This window comes from Dasypus novemcinctus, chromosome 3, assembly GCF_030445035.2.
Source record: "Dasypus novemcinctus isolate mDasNov1 chromosome 3, mDasNov1.1.hap2, whole genome shotgun sequence".
In the NCBI taxonomy this organism is placed as follows: domain Eukaryota; kingdom Metazoa; phylum Chordata; class Mammalia; order Cingulata; family Dasypodidae; genus Dasypus; species Dasypus novemcinctus.
The window spans coordinates 46,998,207-47,017,745 of NC_080675.1; the positions used below are offsets into that span (position 1 = coordinate 46,998,207).

General features: G+C 37.5%; 1 protein-coding gene across 4 annotated transcripts in view; it reads left to right on the plus strand.

Moving 5' to 3' along the window:
* The window catches only part of PPP2R5E (protein phosphatase 2 regulatory subunit B'epsilon), a 193,611-nt gene that overhangs the window by 150,858 nt on the left and 23,214 nt on the right, over positions 1 to 19,539 (plus strand). For all 4 annotated transcript variants that reach the window (XM_058293304.2, XM_058293303.2, XM_058293307.2 and 1 more), the window contains 6 exons: positions 7,062 to 7,192; positions 7,335 to 7,394; positions 8,462 to 8,570; positions 10,064 to 10,117; positions 10,219 to 10,269; positions 17,869 to 17,988. In XM_058293304.2, coding sequence (XP_058149287.1) covers positions 7,062 to 7,192; positions 7,335 to 7,394; positions 8,462 to 8,570; positions 10,064 to 10,117; positions 10,219 to 10,269; positions 17,869 to 17,988 — 525 coding nt within the window. The remainder of the gene's footprint in view (positions 1 to 7,061; positions 7,193 to 7,334; positions 7,395 to 8,461; positions 8,571 to 10,063; positions 10,118 to 10,218; positions 10,270 to 17,868; positions 17,989 to 19,539) is intronic.

The following is a 19,539-nucleotide window of genomic DNA, read 5'->3' on the forward strand; positions in this document are numbered from 1 at the left end:
GCCTTTCTGTCATACGGCAGTGCATACGGCAGCATCTTCTCTTTTTTTTTTTGGTTCTGTTGATGTCCAGCTTCTTTATGCATTGCCTTTCCCTGTGACCTTCTCTATAAGACCTCCAGTAGAAATAGGATTAAGAACCATCCTGATTCTTTTGGCCATAATTTACCTAAAAATACCATCTTCAAAGGTCCTATTTGTAGTGGGTTCACACCTACAGGAATTAAGAATATGTTTTTCTAGAGTACATAACTCTTAAGTCCTTACAACATCCTTTTACTAATATTTCTTGAGATTTCATTTTATATTTTAGCTATTGGTGTCCTATTGCAAAAATTGTTTCTCTATGTATCTCTTCCCTCAGTATCTTTCCCATGTAGTTATATCTCAAATTTTAATTGTCAATTTATAGTGTTACATTAGTATGGTTATGTATGTTCATAAATGAGGCAGATATCCTATACTTAAATTTCCTTTCTTGTAGAGCTTTTTTAAACTATCTTTTAATAGTTGCCTTTATTTTCATTTGCTTGGTTTCCTATGTACTGGTCATTAGTTCATGCCTTAATTCTTTGAGAGTAGCATACATTCTCAAGTAATGGCAATCTATCAGTCCCCGTCCCCTTCCACTTTCTTTTTCCCTGGAGACCTCTTTCTGGAGCCCTAGTCACCCACTATAATTGGCACTGGTTGCTCCCTATAGACTCGTCTTCAGCCGTCATCCTGGGACTTCCCTCTGCCACTCTTCTGGACCGTGACTTTGCTTGCATATTTTGTTGGTTTAAGAGGCTTCATGAAAAAGTGTGAATGAGATATAGATTTTTTGAGACTTGCTTCTCAGAAAACATCTGTGTTCTATCTACATATTTGATTGACTTTTTTGGTTAGGTATAGATTTATAGGTTGAAACTCTTAACTCCTGCAACTGTTTTAAGAAATTACTCCATTGTCATCTGGTTTCCAAGTGTTATTGTTAAAAAGGTTAGAGCCAGCTAAACTCTTATCCTTTATAGTGACTTTTGTTCTCTGTGGGCTTTTGGGGTCCTCTCTTTTTTCTCCAGTGTTCAGAAACTTCAAAGTGGCTTGCCTTGTTCATTTATTGTGCAGAGCACGTAGTAGGCCATATCCTTATGGAAACTCATGTTCTTACTTCTGGAAAATTATATTGAATTATTTCTTAAATAACTTCATTCTCTTCATTTTCTGTTTTTCTGACTCTATGCCTCTCTGGAGTGCCTTTTAGTCAGGTGTTGCTCTTCTGGAATGACCTTCTAGTTTACTTATTTTTTTTCTTCTCAGTATCATCTCTATCTTTTGAATATACTTTCAGAAAAGGTTTGTTGATATTAATGTTCTAGTCCTGCTGAAATTTTTGTCTTATTTTGAATTTCCAAAACTTTTTTTTCCCTGAATATATATCTCTAATAGCATTGTTTTGTTTTGTTTTCAGGTATCTAATAATATAATTATTTATCTCTGAGAATGTTAGAGGGTTTTTGCCTAATACTGTATGCATTGCTTCTTTTTCCTCTGAATTCCTCCTTGTTTGTTGTTGTTGTTGTTGTTGTTGTCTTTTATGTCATAATGTCTGATTAACCTTGATTTCATATTCTTAGTTACATGTGAGTCACTAAAAAACTGATTGAAATCTGTGTGTGTGTGTGGTGTGCTTGCACACACACGTGTGTTTGTGTGGGGGGGAGTTTAGCAACTGGTGATTGACAATAGGAAAAGTTGTGAGGGGTCCCTGCTGTTTCATTGGGAAATCTTCAAATGCTAATTTTACCTATAGGTCGATTTCCTCTTTCCGGAGGAGGGATTATCTAATCTCCTGCCTCACCCAGGATTGGAAGCTCAGTCAGGGAATGAGGCTGACAGGGGTCTAGATTTTCAGTATACAGACTTTTATTTAATCTCATTATTTTTAGGAAATATTTCACTAAGCTGTGTGTAAGATGTCCTCAAGTCTCCAAGACCTGAAACTTGCTCATTTATTCACTCCAAGCTTAGTTTGTATACTGCGTGGGATAGAGAAAGGGGGTGAGGGGAAGTTGGATCTTGTTATACCTTCTACAGACTTTTAGCCAGTCCTACTGCTTTTAGCTCTTTTTTATATCCTTACCATCAAAGTTATCTGGTGCCTTCCTTTCTTAATCCTTTTAAGGGTTCTCTGGTATGAATTGGTTTGCTTCTTGTTGGCTTCCCTTCCTGCTGGCAGAATGGAACACTTAGCAGAGTGATGATAGTTGCCCCTTGTCATCCATTTCCCAGTTTTGAAAAGTATGCACATATATCTAATCTCCTCTCTAATTCTCTCTGCCTTGTGGTTTCTTCTACCTTCATTTCTTTCCTGTCATTTCAGTGAGATTTCAAGAGGGGAGAAGTTCAGTGCCCATATCTAACTGGAAGTCCCTTTCTGTGTTTCATTTTGCTCTTCTCGTTTTACTGTAGATTTATTACAAGGTTTAAAGAAGAGTTCTTAGGCCAAATCTCTGTAAACTTGGAGTCAACATGTTGACAGTTGTGTCTTCACTCTAATCACCTTGGAAACTTTCCAGCTTCCTGTCTTTTACAAGAAGCTGCCTGCTGTATTATAGAAGGCACAGTCTACCTAGGTATTTACAGATGCTGTATTATATTTCTCATTCCTTTTTTGTGGGGAGTGTATAGATGACTATAGACTTTATTTTGGAAATGAGAGGTCATCCCACTTCCCTTTTATTTGCATAAGTGCTATTGTATTTTTTCTTTTGTCTCATTGATCATAAAAGTACTTTATAGAGCAGCAAAATCCACTTTATATACTGCAATTCACCTTTCTTTCTTATAGTACATAAAGATATATTTAATAATTATGGCTTTATAAATGACTGAAGTTAGGTGCCTGGTAATGCAGTTTCTTTGAGGAACTAATGAAAACATTAGTTAATCTTTTTAGAATTATGTTTTCATTAAACTCTCTTAAGATTAATAATACATAAATATTGTTGATTTGAGTTTTGCTATCATTTCACCCCCTCAAACCTTTTGTTATGTTAGTTGCAAATTACTCATTAAACCCTTTGCAACAATTAGAAGTAGAAACACAATTTAAAAATAGAACTGAAAATGTTGTTTCCATTTACAAGGCATGTGGTGGGTGGATTAAAGATCTTATGTCAGTTTGAGTGTGCAGTAGATAAAAGACACTGTGCCTGTGGGCCTTTTTTGCCCATTGGGGCCACAGGCCTATTTTCCTAGGAAGAATATTTTTTTGTTGAATGCATTGTTTACTTGCATTGTCTCCCCGTGTGGGATGCAAGTGTGTTCACCAATGTGTGAGCTTAACAATGAGGACAATCCCTGGCATATGGAAGGATTTGAGTACAGATTTACTTATTGGATATCTGAATGGTCAAAGAGATAGCAGGTGTTTCAGCAGCATCTTCGATTCATATAGGGTACTTTTGCTTATTGGTCTGCCATGGATACTCTTTCCCTACCTCAGTATCTGGCTAACTCCTAATTTCTCCTGGTTGTCACTTCCTTTGGCAGCCTTTCCTGATCACTCCACTGCTCCCAAACACAGTAGGTTTGTTTGCTCTGTATTTATACAGCTTCCTGAACTACTTATCATTCAGTGTATTTACCTGTATCCCTCATTAGAGTAGGCTCTGAAAGTGATCGTGTGTCTGTCTTGGTCATTGTTGTATCCCTGGCATCTTGCCCAGTACCTGGCCCTTAATAGGCAATAGATATTTGTTTAAATATTCATTTATTGAATGAATGAATGAATGTTATTATGTAGCAAAAAAAAAATGTATCCTGGCTCACTGCTTATTTTTTATCATTCATTTTGTGTTTCCTGTTATTATTTGAGGACCCATTTTTTGTCCATAACTCTGGCTTGTGTTTAAAGAAAACCACCAAACAAGGCAAATACTTCAATCAATTTCTGCCTACTAAGTTATTCTTATAATACCAGTCTCAGCAATATGTCTTAGGCATCTAAAGTCACGCTTATGTATCACTTGACAGATTTCTTAAAATCAGGGCAGTCTGCTTTTATTTATAGGCTACATTCTTGAAATATTTTGCTATAAAGACATTAGAACTATGAGTTTTACATTATTGCAGTGATGATGAATGTGTAGGAAACATGGTAAAATTCACCCATCTCCAAGTTTGTTATTCAGCCAGAAGAACCTACCCACTGTCATTTTTTTTTATAGTAACAGCTTTACTGAAATACATATCATAAAATCCACCCTATTCAAGTTTACAGTTCACTATTTTTGGGTATATTTACAGAGTTGGACAACCATCATCACTATATAATTCTAGAACATTTTCATCCACCCAGAAAGAAACCCAATTCCTATTAGCAATCGTTCCCCACTGTACTTTCAGGAGGATTTGCCTATTCTAGAAATTTCATATAGATGGAAACACACAATATGTGGCCTTTTGTATTGTTTCTTTCACTTAGTATAATGTTTGAAAGGTTCATCCATGTTGTAGCATGTATCAATAATTCATTCCTTTTTCACGGCTATATAATATTCCATCGTGCCATGTTATTTTTCCATTCATCAGTTCATGGACATTTCATTTATTTTTACTACTTTGTGATTATGAATAATGTTACTTTGAAAATTGTATGCACATAGTTTGGTGGCTATGTTTTCAGTTCTCTTGGGTATATAATTAGGAGTGAGCTTGCTTGGTCATATGGTAACTCTATGTTTTAACTTTTTGAGGAACAGCCAAATTGTTTTTCAAAGGAGCTGCTCCACTTTACATTCCCAGCAGCTGTGTGTGATGATTCCTATTTCTCCACATTCTTGTTAACCCGTTATTATCTTTCTTTTTTATTATAGCCATCTGTATTAGTCAGCCAAAGGGGTGCTGATGCAAAATACCAGAAATTGGTTGGTTTTTATAAAGGGTATTTATTTGGGGTAAGAGCTTACAGATACCAGGCCATAAAGCATAAGTTACTTCTCTCACCAAAGTCTATTTTCACGTGTTGGAGCAAGATGGCCACTGATGTCTGCGAGGGTTCAGGCTTCCTGGGTTCCTTTCTTCCCAGGGCTGGCTTCTTTCCAGGCTTAGGGTTCCTCTCTTCCCAGGGCTCCAGCTTAAGGCTTCTGCATCATACTCCAACATCAAAACCCAACATCAAAAACCCTCCAACTCTGTCCTTTGCCGTGCCTTTTATCTGTAAGTCCCCACGTGGGGACTTAACATCCTACTGGCACAAGAGGTTTATTTGATTACTTAATCAAGTAAACCTCTGAATCCAACATAATCTAATATGCCCAGAGGAAAAGATCAGTTTACAAACATAATCTAATATTTCTTTTTGGAATTCATCAATAATGTCAAACTGCTACAGCATCCTACGTCTGTTATTGCCTTTCTTTTTGATTATAGTCATCCTAGTGGATGTGAAGTGATATCTTAAGTGTGATTTTGCTTTTGATTTTCCTAATGATTAATGATATTAAGCACATCTTTATGTGTTTATTGGCCATTTGTACGTCATCTTTTATGATGTATATATCCAAATCTTTTACCCATTTTAAAATTGGGTTATTTATTTAGTTTTCAAAGATTTGTTTTATATGAGTCCCCATTGGATATATGATTTGCAAGTATTTTTTTTCATTTTGTGGGTTGCCTTTTCACTTTTTGATGGTTTCCTTTGAAGCATGAAAGTTTTAATTTAATGAAGCCGTTTATTTTTTGTTGTTGCTTATACTTTTGATGTCATATCTAAGAAGTGATCACCTACTCCATGACTGCAAAGATTTACTCCTAGGTTTTCTTCTAAGAGTTTAGTAGTTTTGGCTCCTACATTCAGTTCTACGACCTGTTTTGTGTTAGTTTTTATATTTATGGTGTTAGGTAGGGGTCCAGCTTTTTTTTTTTTTTTTGCATTTTTATACCCAGTAGTCCTGGCACCATCTATTAACAAGACTATTCTTCCCCCATTGAGTTGATGAAAATCATTTGACCATAATTTTGAGGATTCATTTTTGGACTCTCAGTTCTGTTGCATTGATCTAGATGCAGCAGATCTTTATACCAATACTTACTTATAGTAGCTTTAGATTCAGTTTTGAAATAGGGAAGTGTGAGTCCTTCCACTTTGTTCTTCTTTTTCAAGATTGTGTTGGCTTTTCTGAGTCCCTTACATTCCCATATATATTTTTTGGGTATAAGCGTGTCAAGTTCTGCAAAAACAAACAAATAAAATGCAGCTAGGATTTTGATAGGAATTGCCTTGAATCTCTAGTGCCCGCTGCCACTTAGCCTGACTTTACCCCATTGCCTCTTTTGCACTGGACCTTGTTGTAAATACATGTATGTGATCTAATCACCTCGTGACTTAAAATCTCAAATGATTGGGGAATTAAAATATGTTAACGAAGGATACTATACCTGAAAAAATCATGAGTGTTCTCCTTGATGAACACACAAAGTGAGCACACTCATGTAACCAGAACTCAAATCTAGAAACAGAGCATTACCAGTATAATTGGGGACTTTTGATGTTTACTTTGGTTTAATATTTGTTTTATTTACCTGTACATACTTGTAGAGCTGAAGGCTTATCGTAACTGTATATTTGTAGTGTAGACTCAGAAAAGTAGCTTAATGCATTGGTTGATATCATGGACTCTAGAGGCTTGACTACCTGGGTTCAAATCTCAGCTTTACAACATATTAGCTGTGCAGCCATGTTCAAGTTATTTAACTTGTTTCCTATTTGTAAAATACCACCTCACATGGAGAATTAATATAAGTAGATTACTTAGATTAGTGCCTGATAATCATAGTAAGTGATGGATTTGAATGATAGCTATTATTATTGTTATTGTTATTATTATGTAACTGTTTAGTAGAATAGAAGCCCCTTGAAGAAAGACCTTGTTTGACATATTTATCCTTACATTTCCAGAGACATATAACAAGTGTTTTTAGGAGGAAGGGAGAGGGTTTAAATAATGAGTGGCAGAATTCCTAAATCCTTTCCTGAAACTGCCTTTGACAGCTACATTGTCTTTTATTTACAACAGCTTTTGGAGCTATTTGACAGCGAAGATCCTCGGGAACGCGACTACTTAAAAACAGTCTTGCACAGAATTTACGGCAAGTTTCTTGGTCTTAGAGCATTTATCCGCAAACAGATTAACAATATTTTTCTAAGGTAAGTGGAGGGCGGGGAAAGAGAGAGAGAGAGAGAGAGAGAGAGAAGCATAGTTGGTGTTTTTATAAGTATTAAGTAAACCTCAAAATCAAATATTTGATGAGAGTGTACTGACTTTATTTTTTTTTTTTTTTGGAAACAGGTTTGTTTATGAAACAGAACACTTCAATGGGGTAGCTGAATTGCTGGAAATATTAGGAAGGTAACTACATGTTTATCTAATATTAGGAAGGTAACTACATGTTTATCTAAATATTAGGAAGGTAACTACATGTTTATCTAATATTAGGAAGGTAACTACATGTTTAACTACAGGTTAATATCATCCTGAAAATTAGGTTCAGGTGGCACAGTTGAAATGCAGAATTAAGTCTTCTGCTGTACTTTGGGCCTTTCTCATTTATGTTTAACATGTTTCCCATCTGACTCTACCAAAGATGCTTACTGGTTCCCATTATCCAACAATTGCTGATTCATTACAACAGAGACAATACATTTAATTATCATCAGCCCAGTTACTACCAAACATCTTATTCTCAATTTCTAGGCTACCTGTCCTTTGCCATATCTGTAAAAGCCAAGTTTATAATAAATTGAAAAGATTACCATTTTCAGAGGAACTGTGTACTGATTACCCCAGTGTAGTTCTTGAACAGCTGGTGCTTAGGGTAATAGAACTTGGAAAGAGACAGCTGTTGAAAGCTTTTTACACACAAGGGAGGCTAAAGCAACCAGACAGTGTGATTACTTAGTCTTTCCTCCTAATAGGAGAAAAAAAAAAGTGGAGTCACTTTAAGTTCTTCTTTCAGTGACTTCTCTAGGCTAAACTTGGTCTTAGCCAAGTTTAGACCAATATTCTTGGTCTGAGTAGAGAGTTCTGCAATGGGAAGGAATGGTGTCTAGGAATAGGAAGGATCGTATTTGAAGAGGAAGTGAGCAAAACAGGCAGTTATTTATGGAAGGAAAGGAGGGAAGGAAAATAAAGGATTTTTGCTATTAAAGCTTTTGGGAACCACCTGACTATATTTAAGAGCACAGGAGCCTTTGCAGGATGATCATAAGCAAGTTTTCTTCTTCTCTTCAGTTTCCTTCCTAGCTACCTCTGTTCTATGAAGTGACTAGGAAATCTTGAATGCCACTGAGGGGGGTGGGTTTTGGATTGTTATTGACCAATATAAACTGATAAGATTTAACCAATCTCACAATTACAGTTTGTCTCAGTTTTACTTGTGATAACATTGCTAATTTGTGTCTCTTTTCTTTTTCTAGTATTATCAATGGCTTTGCTTTACCTCTTAAGGCAGAACACAAACAATTTCTGGTGAAAGTGTTGATCCCTTTACATACTGTCAGGAGCTTATCACTCTTCCATGCCCAGGTAGAATTTTGTACAGCTATTTTTGGAAGCAAAATAAAAGGTTGCAAACTCAAGAATTTCTTTGATATTGGGAAACAGTCTCCTTAATTTACGCCCCCCTCCCCCAAAAAAACCCAAAAATTTTGTTAAAATTTAAATACTTCATGAGGAAATGAAAATGTATAACTTTTTGCTAGGCGTAGTAGAATCATGGGAATAATTTAATAGTGGGAGGAACTTTTATTCAGTCATCTCATTTTACAAAGAACTTAGATGACCCTCCCAAGTTCACATAATCAAGTATCGAACGTGCTGTATATAATAAAATGTATGTGGACTTCAGAATTAAATTTTTGGACATGTGTAATCATTCTTTAATGTTCTTGCATATTTTAGTCCCATCCCCACTCTGCATTAGTTTATCAGCTACCATTTTGCTCCCTCTTCAAGTTCATTCATTATTTCTTTTTTACTTTCTACACACTCTCAGAAGTAAACAAGTCAGGCAATATTTTCCCATCTTTTCTCCAGCCCTCATTACTTTAAAAAGGCATCCTCTGTTCTTGTCCCCTATCTAATTTCCGTGCTAACACTGTCTTGCATGGTGAGCATGTCACTAGGGGGTAGATGAATGATCTAGTGGTATTTTTAATTTTGGTATTTCAAAACCTGACTTCTTCCTCCCCTCCAGTGGGGATATTTTGAGTTTGTCTAAAAATGCAACACAAAAAATTTAAGCAGCATTCCTCTTTAAATGTGAAGTTCTGTGTTTTGAGGAAAATTAGTGCATATGTTTCTAATTCAGAGCACCATCAAAATGTTGTTTTATAAGGGTAGATTTCTTGTCCAAGAATCTTTATGAGCCTTTTTTCTAAATCATTTTTGATTTTGAAATTAAACATCACAGTCATTGATTAAAAGAATTCTTTCCTAGATGAGTTAGCATCAGATGTAGAACTCTTTTTACATTTTTCCAGGTTCTAATTTTTTATTTCTTCATGAAGTTCTGCTTTAGTTCATGCATGCCATTTCAGATAGTCAGCAAGAGTTTTTAAGTGCCTACTTCATATATAGTCTTCTAAAATCACAGTAAAATCCAGTACTAATGAAGTTAACAGAGAGAATAGAAGCCCATGGTGGGGAGGAGAGGAAAGACAAACTACTTAGATATTTTACTCTAAGAGGTAGCTCAAACTGTATGAGGTATTTTGAACATATACTTCATATGCTATTTCACCTCTGCTTTTCATTAGCTGCATACTTCCTATCCCAAAATTCTCTCTTTCTCTCTCTTTTAGTTCCCCTGGAGCCTTGTTATTGTCAATCTTTGGCTTGAAAAAGTAGCTTTTTATTTTGCTTTATGTATATTTTATTTATGTGATATTTATAATGAATTGAATATGAAGTTATTAAAACCACAGTCTACCAACTTTTAAAGAAATTTTAATAATATATCTTTTGAGCTCTTAGTAAATAGAATTTATAATTTTGTCTTTCATTTTTTGTTTCTTCAGCTGGCATATTGTATAGTACAGTTTCTGGAGAAAGATCCCTCACTCACAGAACCAGTTAGTATTATTTCCATAATTTAAAAAAAGCCTTAGACTACTTTTCATGGAAATACATATAAAAAAACAAAACATTTTTGTTTTTCTCCTTTTCATTTTAGGTTATTAGGGGCTTAATGAAATTTTGGCCCAAAACATGTAGTCAAAAAGAGGTAAGTACTTAATATCAGAATGTGGTAATAGCTTACTGATTACTTTGCTGAGTGCCTGGCATTGAGCTAGTATAATAAGCTTGTGTAAAAATGCATTATCATCTAATCCTTATCATAGCTCTTTAAGATAGGACTATAAATAGTCTTGTTTTATATCTGTTGTTTGTTTTTTTCTTTTTTTTTTTATGAAATTTTTTTTTCTTCTTTTTTTTACTAGTGAAGAATTTGAGGCTTAAAGAGTTTAAGGTGTAGGTGACTAGACCAGAACCTGCCTTCTTGACACCAGCTACCCAGGCTTTAACTTCTCTGCTTTTCAGCTCCAGGCCAGCCCAGGTCAGGCCCTGGTCATGTGTCCAGTTGTCTAGCTCTTTTGATGTCACCTTACCAGTGACCACCTTCATGGTATAGCGGTTTTGCTGCCACTGTAGACAGGAGATAGACTAACCTTCCTAAACACCTATGTAATTATAGACAGGATCTTTCTGTGTTTAATATTAAAACATATTTAGCTATGTTTTAGTCCTAAAGAATAGTCCTTTAGTTTCAGCTGTTCCCAAGTGGCCCTGGAGGGCTCTGATACCCAGTCATTTGTACTTTTTGCCAAGACCTAACTAGGTCTGTGCTGTGTGAGGTTGTTGTAGGTGACTGAGAGTATTAGCTTGGTGGTCCACAGCCACCCTTCTGGAAGTTTAGAAACCATGGCTCTTTGTGGGGAAAGGTCTAGGAAAAAAAAGGATAGCTGTTAGTTTTACATTTTGGGAAAATTGGAGGGGACTTTTGTTCATAATGCTTTTAACAGAAACTCTCCCCAAATCAGCTCTACAGCCTTACTTTTATACAATTTCAGAAAATCATCTAAATACCGGCTAGGTAAAATTAAACTGCATTGTATGTATATCTCAAGATATGAGAGCATTGTTATTTTTCACATTTTAATTGCATACTTTTTTTTTCTATTAGTAGTTATTTTTTTATTTTATTTATTCATTCTTTTAAAAATATTACATTAAAAAAATATGAGGTCCCCATTCACCCCCGCTGCCCCCACACCACCACTCCCCCCACAGTAACACTCTCCCCCATCATCATGACACATCCATTGCATCTGGTGAGTACATCTCTGGGCATTGCTGCACCCCATGGCCTGTGGTCCACACCATAGCCCACACTCTCCCACATTCCGTCCAGTGGGCCATGGGAGGACATACAATGTCCGGCAATTGTCCTGGCAGCACCACTCAGGACAACTCCCAAGTCCTGAAAATGCCTCCACATCTCATCTCTTCCTCCCATTCCCCGCACCCAGCAGCCACCACGGTCACTTTTTCCACACCAGTGCCACATTTTCTCGATTATTAACCACAATAGTTCATGAATAGAATATCATTAAGTCTACTCTAATCCTTACTGTATTCCTCCTTCCTGTGGACCTTGGCTTGGTTGTGTCCATTCCACATCTATGTCAAGAGGGGGCTTAGATTCCACATGGATACTGGATGCAATCCTCCTGCTTTCAGTTGTAGGCACTCTAGGCTCCATGGTGTGGGTGGTTGACATTCTTCAACTCCGTGTTAGCTGAGTGGGGTAAGTCCAGTAAATCAGAGTGTAGGAGCTGAAGTCTTTTGAGGCTCAGGGCCTGGCTATCATATTGTCCGTCCAGAGATTCAAATCCCCTAGATATATCTTAAACGCCAGCACCAACTACAATTCCAGTAAAGTAGCAGGAATGGCTTGTGAAAAGAGATCACATCTAGGTCCAGCTCCATCACACAGAAACACCAGCTCCAAAGAAGGGCCGACTGACATGGCAGTGAACTCCATCTGCCATGACCATAGAACCTGTGGGTCTCTTTAGCCCTCAAAAGAACCAATACCTGGGGTTGTATCTACTTTATCTGTCTCTGAGACTCTGCTCAGGTGTGTGCATAAGGGCAGTCCTTCTGACAACCTCCAGACTCTTTTTTAGAGACTCATAGCCATAGAAACTCATTTGTCCTTTCCATTTTCCCCCTTAGTTTAGGTCAAACAGCATTTTTAACTCTTGTTATTATATGTAGACAGGGATATTCTGCTGGTCTGCGTTGAACCTTTAATTCAAGGTCAGTTTCTAGTTATATCATCAGCTGGTACTTGGTAGTGATCCCTTGGTGCCAGGGAGGCTCATCCCTGGGTGTCATGTCCCACGCTGGAGGGAAGGCATTGTATTTACATGCTGAGTTTGGCTTTGAGACTAGCCACATTTGAATAACATGGAGGCTGTCAGGAGGGAACTCTTAGGCACAGTGCTGCTCTAGGCCTTGTTCTTATTTCAGGTGTATAGGCTCACAAGCATAGTCATTAGTATCAGGGGCTCACTGTTGGACCCTCATTCCTTCCTGGTCCTTGCCGATGCACTTGGGGGACTGTCGCTGTGCCCCTAGGGACCATGACAGAGGCCCCCCCTCCCCATCCAGGAACCCAGTACCCCCCCAGCTGTTGTTTTTAATTGTTTCCACTATGAGTATATCCAAACATTTCCATGCACCCTGGACACATGCCCTGTATAACTCCCTGTCAACCATATGTCCCCTGTCAATAACATCCCATACCAGTATTCCTCCGCTGCCATTGTTGAACCACTCTGTGATCCAAAACTTCCTGAACAGTGAATCCCAACATAATGTCAGGTTCCCTTAATAGTAAAATGGAATATAGTGATGAGTTTAAAGGTTAGATATAGAATACATATTGATTTGGAAAAATTCTACATCCTATTTTTTTTCTTTTTTCCCTAATTATTGAGCTTCTCTTCACAAGAGCCTTAGGTCATAGTAATTCATATATACAATATACAGTACTCCCACATATCTATTATAAAACCTTTTCCCTTCCACAGCGATAATCTTTTAACTTATTCATATCATATTTACTGAAACTGAGGTACAGATATTGAGACAATAGCTTTCAAACAAGGTAACATTTGTGTTTACATTGTGGTTTATACTTTAGGCTATACAGTTTTCTAAATTTTTTAGTTATCCTATGTTTTACATTATGGTTTACATTACTAGTCTGTCGTCCCCTATATGTTTTTGGTGTAATATTACATGGTTTATATCCATCCTGTGTACTCTTGTGAAACACTTCTTTTGCCCTCACAGTTACTTTGATTTCATCTATTCAATATCTATTTCCCCCTCCCCTTGGGGCCCACAGTGACAGTCAATCTTCATTTCTTTTTTTTTTTAAAAAGATTTATTTATTTATTTAATTTCCCCCCCTCCCCTGGTTGTCTGTTCTTGGTGTCTATTTGCTGCGTCTTGTTTCTTTTGTCCGCCTCTGTTGTCGTCAGCCGCACGGGAAGTGTGGGCGGCGCCATTCCTGGGCAGGCTGCTCTTTCTTTTCACGCTGGGTGGCTTTCCTCACGGGCGCACTCCTTGCGCGTGGGGCTCCCCCACGTGGGGGACACCCTTGCGTGGCACGGCACTCCTTGCGTGCATCAGCACTGCACATGGCCAGTTCCACACGGGTCAAGGAGGCCCGGGGTTTGAACCGCGGACCACCCATATGGTAGACGGACGCCCTAACCACTGGGCCAAAGTCCGTTTCCAATCTTCATTTCTTGAGGAGCCATATTCAGAGATACTTGCAACAGTGTTGAGGGCTTGACTTGCTCAACTACCCTAATGCCCTGGGAGCCACCATTTCTCTTGAGAGATACAGTTCCCTCTGTTTGATGGCATTAGTCCTCCCCAGGTTGTGGGTCTACCTTCACTCTCATTATATGGGTCTCTACCAATGGTATAACCCACTCTGGCAAAATGAGCATTCAGATATTCCCTAGGAGTCTGTCCTGCGTCAGATTATCCCCTTTGAGTATCTTAAACAGGTAACCTTCCTAATTATATTTTGAAAAGGTTTTCTCAACATTATACTCTCAACCAACACCTGACAATCTCCTATATTCATGTGTTGCCCCACCCTCCCCCTAGTTTCTTGGGCAGCATTACCCATCTGCCCATCCCTAGCCCCCCTCAAACCCCCAAAGCCCCACCCAAAGGTAATCCTATGCCCCCATTTTATCCCTTCCTTGTACACATACTTACCTCCAGCTTATCATAGATTTCACCCATGTAGATGTCAGCTTACATCCTTCCTCTACCCCCCGATTTCCTGTAAGCCTATCTTCCAGGCTCTAGCTCTCTGAGGCAGCTTGCTTATTTCATATCATTGAGGTCATGTAGTATTTGTCCTTCAATGCCTGGGTTGCTTCACTCAACATAAGGTTCTCAAGATTCATCCATGTTATCACCTATGTTTGTAGTGTATTTGTTCTTAAAGCTGAGTAGTATTCCATTGTATGTATATACCACATTTTATTGATCCACTCATCTGTTGATGAGCATTTGGGTCGATTCCAACTTTTGGCAATAGTGAACAATGCTGCTATGAACATTGGTGTGCATATATCAGTTTGTGTCCCTGCCTTCAGTTCTGTTGGGTATATACCCAGCAGTGGAATTGCTGGGTCATATGGCAAATCTATGGTTAGTTTTTTGAGAAACCGCCAAACTGTCCTCCAGAATGGTTGGATCCTTCTGCATTCCCACCAGCAGTGGATGAGTGTTCCCATTTCTTCACATCCTCTCCAGCATTTGTATTCTTCTGTTTTTTTCATAGCTGCCAATCTTATGGGAGTAAGATGGTATCTCATTGTAGTTTTGATTTGCATTTCCCTGATAGCTAGAGATTTGGAGCATGTTTTTCATGTGCTTTTTAGCCATTTGTATTTCTTCTTTGGAGAAGTGTCTGTTTAAATCTTTTTCCCATTTTTTAAATGGGTTGTTTATCTTTTTATTTTCAAGATATAGGAGTTCTTTATATATGCAAGTTATAAGTCTCTTATCGGATATATGGTTGCCAAATATTTTCTCCCATTGTGTAGTTCCCTTTTTACTTTCTTGACAAACTCCTTTGAGGTGCAGAAGGCTTTAATTTTGAGGAAGTCCCATTTATCTATTTGTTCTTTTGCTGCTCGTGCTTTTGGTATGATGTTCATGAAGCCATTTCCTATTACAAGGTCTTGCAGATGTTTTTCTACACTGCTTTCCAAGGTCTTTATGGTCTTGGCTCTTATATTTAGGTCTTTGATCCGTCTTGAGTTGATCTTTGTATAAGGTGTGAGATGGTAATCCTCTTTCATTCTTCTACATATGGATATCCAGTTCTCCAGGCACCATTTGTTGAATAGGCCATTCTCTCCCAGTTGAGAGCGTTTGGTGGCTTTATCAAATATTATGTGGCTATATATATGAGGTTCTATATCAGAACTTTCAATTCGATTCTATTGGTCTCTGTGTCTCTCCTTATGCCAATACCATGCTGTTTTCACTACTGTAGCTTTGTAGTATGTTTTGAAGTCAGGTGGTGTGATTCCTCCAATTTCGTTTTTCTTTTTCAATATGTCTTTGGCTATTCGGGGCCTCTTTCTTTTCCAGATAAATTTCATAGTTAGTTTTTCTAGTTCCTTAAAGAAGGCTGTGTTAATTTTTATTGGGATTTCATTGAATGTGTAGATCAGTTTTGGTAGGATAGACATCTTAATAATATTTAGTCTTCCTATCCATGAACAGGGAATATTCTTCCATTTACTTAGGTCTTCTTTGATTTCCTTGAACAGTTTTGTATAGTTCTCAGTTTATAAGTTTTTTACATCTTTAGTTAAATTTATTCCTAAATATTTGATTTTTTTATTTACTATTGTGAATGGTATCTGAGCGTGCTCATTATTGGTGTACAGAAATGCTACTGATTTTTGTGCATTGATCTTATAACTTGCGACTTTACTAAACTCATTTATGAGTTCTAGAAGCGTTGTTCTAGACCTCTCAGGGTTTTCTAGGTATAGGATCATGTCATCTGCAAATAATGAAATTTTGACTTCTTCCTTTCCAATTTGAATGCCTTTTATATCTGGTTCTTGCCTCAGTGCGCGAGCAAGTATTTCTAAGACAATGTTAAATAGAAGGGGAGACAGTGGGCATCCTTGTCTTGTTCCTGACTTTAGAGGGAAGGATTTTAGGATTTCTCCATTGTAAACAATGTTGGCTGTGGGTTTTTCATATATACTCTTTATCATGTTCAAAAAATTTCCTTGTATTCTGATCTTTTTGGAGTGTTTTTTATCAAGAAAGGGTGCTGTATTTTGTAAAATGCTTTTTTCTGCATCTATAGATATAATCATGTGATTTTTTTCCTTTAATCTGTTTATATGGTGTATTACATTGATTGATTTTCTTATGTTGAACCATCCTTGCATACCTGGAATGAATCCCACTTGGTCGTGGTGTATAATTTGTTTAATGTGTTGTTGAATACGATTAGCAAGTATTTTGTTAAGTATTTTTGCGTCTAGGTTCATTAGAGAAATTGGCCTGTAATTTTCCTTTCTTGTGGTGTCTTTGTTTGGCTTTGGTACTAGGGTAATGTTGGCACCATAGAATGAGTTGGGCAATGTTCCTTCTGTTTCGATTTTTTGGAAGAGTTTCAGCAGGATTGGTGTTAGTTCAGTAGTTATTTTTTATTAACAAAATAGGTAACTGGTTTTTCTTTCTCTGTCAGTTTTCCATTATATTCAAGACAATTGACCGTACTGTTCATCTGGCTTCATTTTGTGACCTCTCTTTCCCAAGGTGAATGGTGCTGAGGCTATGGGATTTATTGTCCTCCATAGTGAGCAATTTGTGTCTTTGTGAGTGTGTGTAAATAGGTGTGATTAGGTGTGTAAGTAGAGAATGGATCGGTGTGTGCTAATGGATTTAAAGAGTTATTTGCATGTAGATGAGCCTCCTCATTTGTGTTTCTCACATTTTATCTGTTCTGTTAACTGGTGTGTCCTAAAGGAGCACCTAGCACAAAGTAGGGACAATGATTATTTGACACATGACTGCGTGTGCTTCTGTGGACTTTTGCACATCCATGATCCATGCAAGATAGCCACTCTCCTACTGATAAAGAGGGGAGATAAGTAGGGTCATAACAATGGAGAAGATGGCCTCACAGGATCATCATATTTCCCAGGGACTCCACTACACTATGTAGGTGCCCCTTGCTCCATGTAATAGATCTAGCATGCAGAGTATTTTTTCAAAAAGTAAATAGAACCAGACTTTCATTACTGTAGGAAACTTGCTTTTTAAGGGTAACTCTCATGGTCGTAAACAGGATAAGAAAAGGTAAAGATAATTGACTAGAACCAGAACAGAGAGCCTTTTGGTTAAGGGTTTTATGAATTCTTAAGATCGGATCCAGAAGAAAGTCAATATCAGAATCCTTATTAGTGATGCTTAAAGTATTTGCATTTTCATGTATACATATTTATTATAAATTTACAAAGTTTACTGCTTAATAAACCATACATACAGTTAATTACCCAGAAAAAAAACTACTCTGGTGAATTCTTTGTAAAATGAGTTTTCTTATGTGGACTAATGCCTGATTTACTTATGTTTAGTTTTATAATACTTCTCTTAAAGCAGTACAAATCTGTCATTGATCCTTATTGTTTGTATAGATTTTTAATTGCACACTTGACATTTTGTCTTTTGCTTCTACTTATAGGTTATGTTCCTTGGGGAGCTAGAAGAAATACTGGATGTGATTGAACCTTCACAATTTGTTAAAATTCAAGAACCTTTATTTAAACAAATTGCCAAGTGTGTATCTAGTCCCCATTTTCAGGTTAGTAATAAAGACAAAGTACCTATTTTTTTTCTTTTTTAAGATTTATTTATTCCTCTATCTCCCCCTTCCCCAAGATGATTCACTCATCTGTCTACTCAGTGTTTGCTCACCTTCTTCAGGAGGTATTGGGAACTGAACCCAGGACCTCCCACATGAGAGGCAAGTGCCCAGCGGACTAAGCCACATCCGTTCCCCGTGGGCTGCAGCATTGCTGGCTTGTGGCCTCTGCTTGTTGTGGCAGAGGCAGAGTCTAGCTCGTTGCGGCGGCATCTAGCTCTGTTGCAGCAGCATCAAGTTCTGTTAAAGTGGTGTCTAACTGTTGCCGCGGGAGGGAGGATCTGCTCATCTTCTTTTAGGAGGCACCAGGATCCTAAACCCGGGACCTCCTGTGTGGTAGGTGGGCACCCAAGAGGTTGAGCCACATCTACTTCCCACCTTTTGTTTTTATTTGCTATTTTCCCACATAACAGTAGTTTAATAGCGACCTTTTTCTTGTTACAGAACGCCATTGTGGTGGTATGTCTGTTCATTAACTTCTTATAACCACCCTGCAAGGAGGGGCATGTCTTTTACAGATGTGGACACTGAAACTCAAAGGGAAAAAATAACTAAATAACAATCTCAAGTAAAATATATAAGTAAGAGGTGCGCTAGTAGGATTAGTTTAGTGTGTATGAAAGAATGCTAATAATATTTAAGAGAAAAATAGAACCTTAATCTAACTGTGCAAACACTTTACATAACATTATTTCTAAACCTCACAGTGTCCTGTGAAGATTTTTTTCCCTGTTCCTTCATATGAGAAAAACTAGGCTCAGATAATAATTTGCTCAAAGTCCCATAGCTAAAGGTAGGAGGAGGGTGGATTGGGAAGGAGTTAAATTTTGAACTCAGTTATAGCTTCCTGTTGAAGCCTGTGACCTTTCTGTGGCACTGCTCTGCCTCCTTGTGGCCACTCAGGGAGGAGTACCTGAGCAAACCTTTTCTTTGATGGGGACAAGTGCTGCAGTGCTACAGAACCTGAAGAAGAGTGGTCTGCATTGAAAGCACATTAAGTTTTACTCTTTGGCGGTTTCACCAAAGGCCCAAATCACAGGCCTGGAGATTCCTTATATATTGCCATCTATTTGAAGAGACCATTCATAGTGCAGCACTACACCTTTAACTTGGTCAATTGATGGTACATTTTACCTGAACTGTTGTTATTCCAGAGATTTAGAACACTGACTTCTCTTATTTTTTGAATTTCCACCTAAAGACATGTTAGTATGTAAAATTAATAATCTTATGGCAGTCTAGGGATTTTATTACAAAAGAATAAACAAAAAGTGGAACATGAGGTTTCAGATCAGATAATGTAATATAGGTCTAGGTAAAATAGAAAAAGTATAGGATAATGTGTAGATATTTTGCATATTACATGGGGCCTCTGGTGCTCAAACATCAGGATTGTTTACATTTTGAGTTTTCATAAGATGTTTGGCATTATGGAGGGTATGGATCAGGAATTTCTTAAAATAAACCTTACCTGGGAAGTTTAAGCGATGC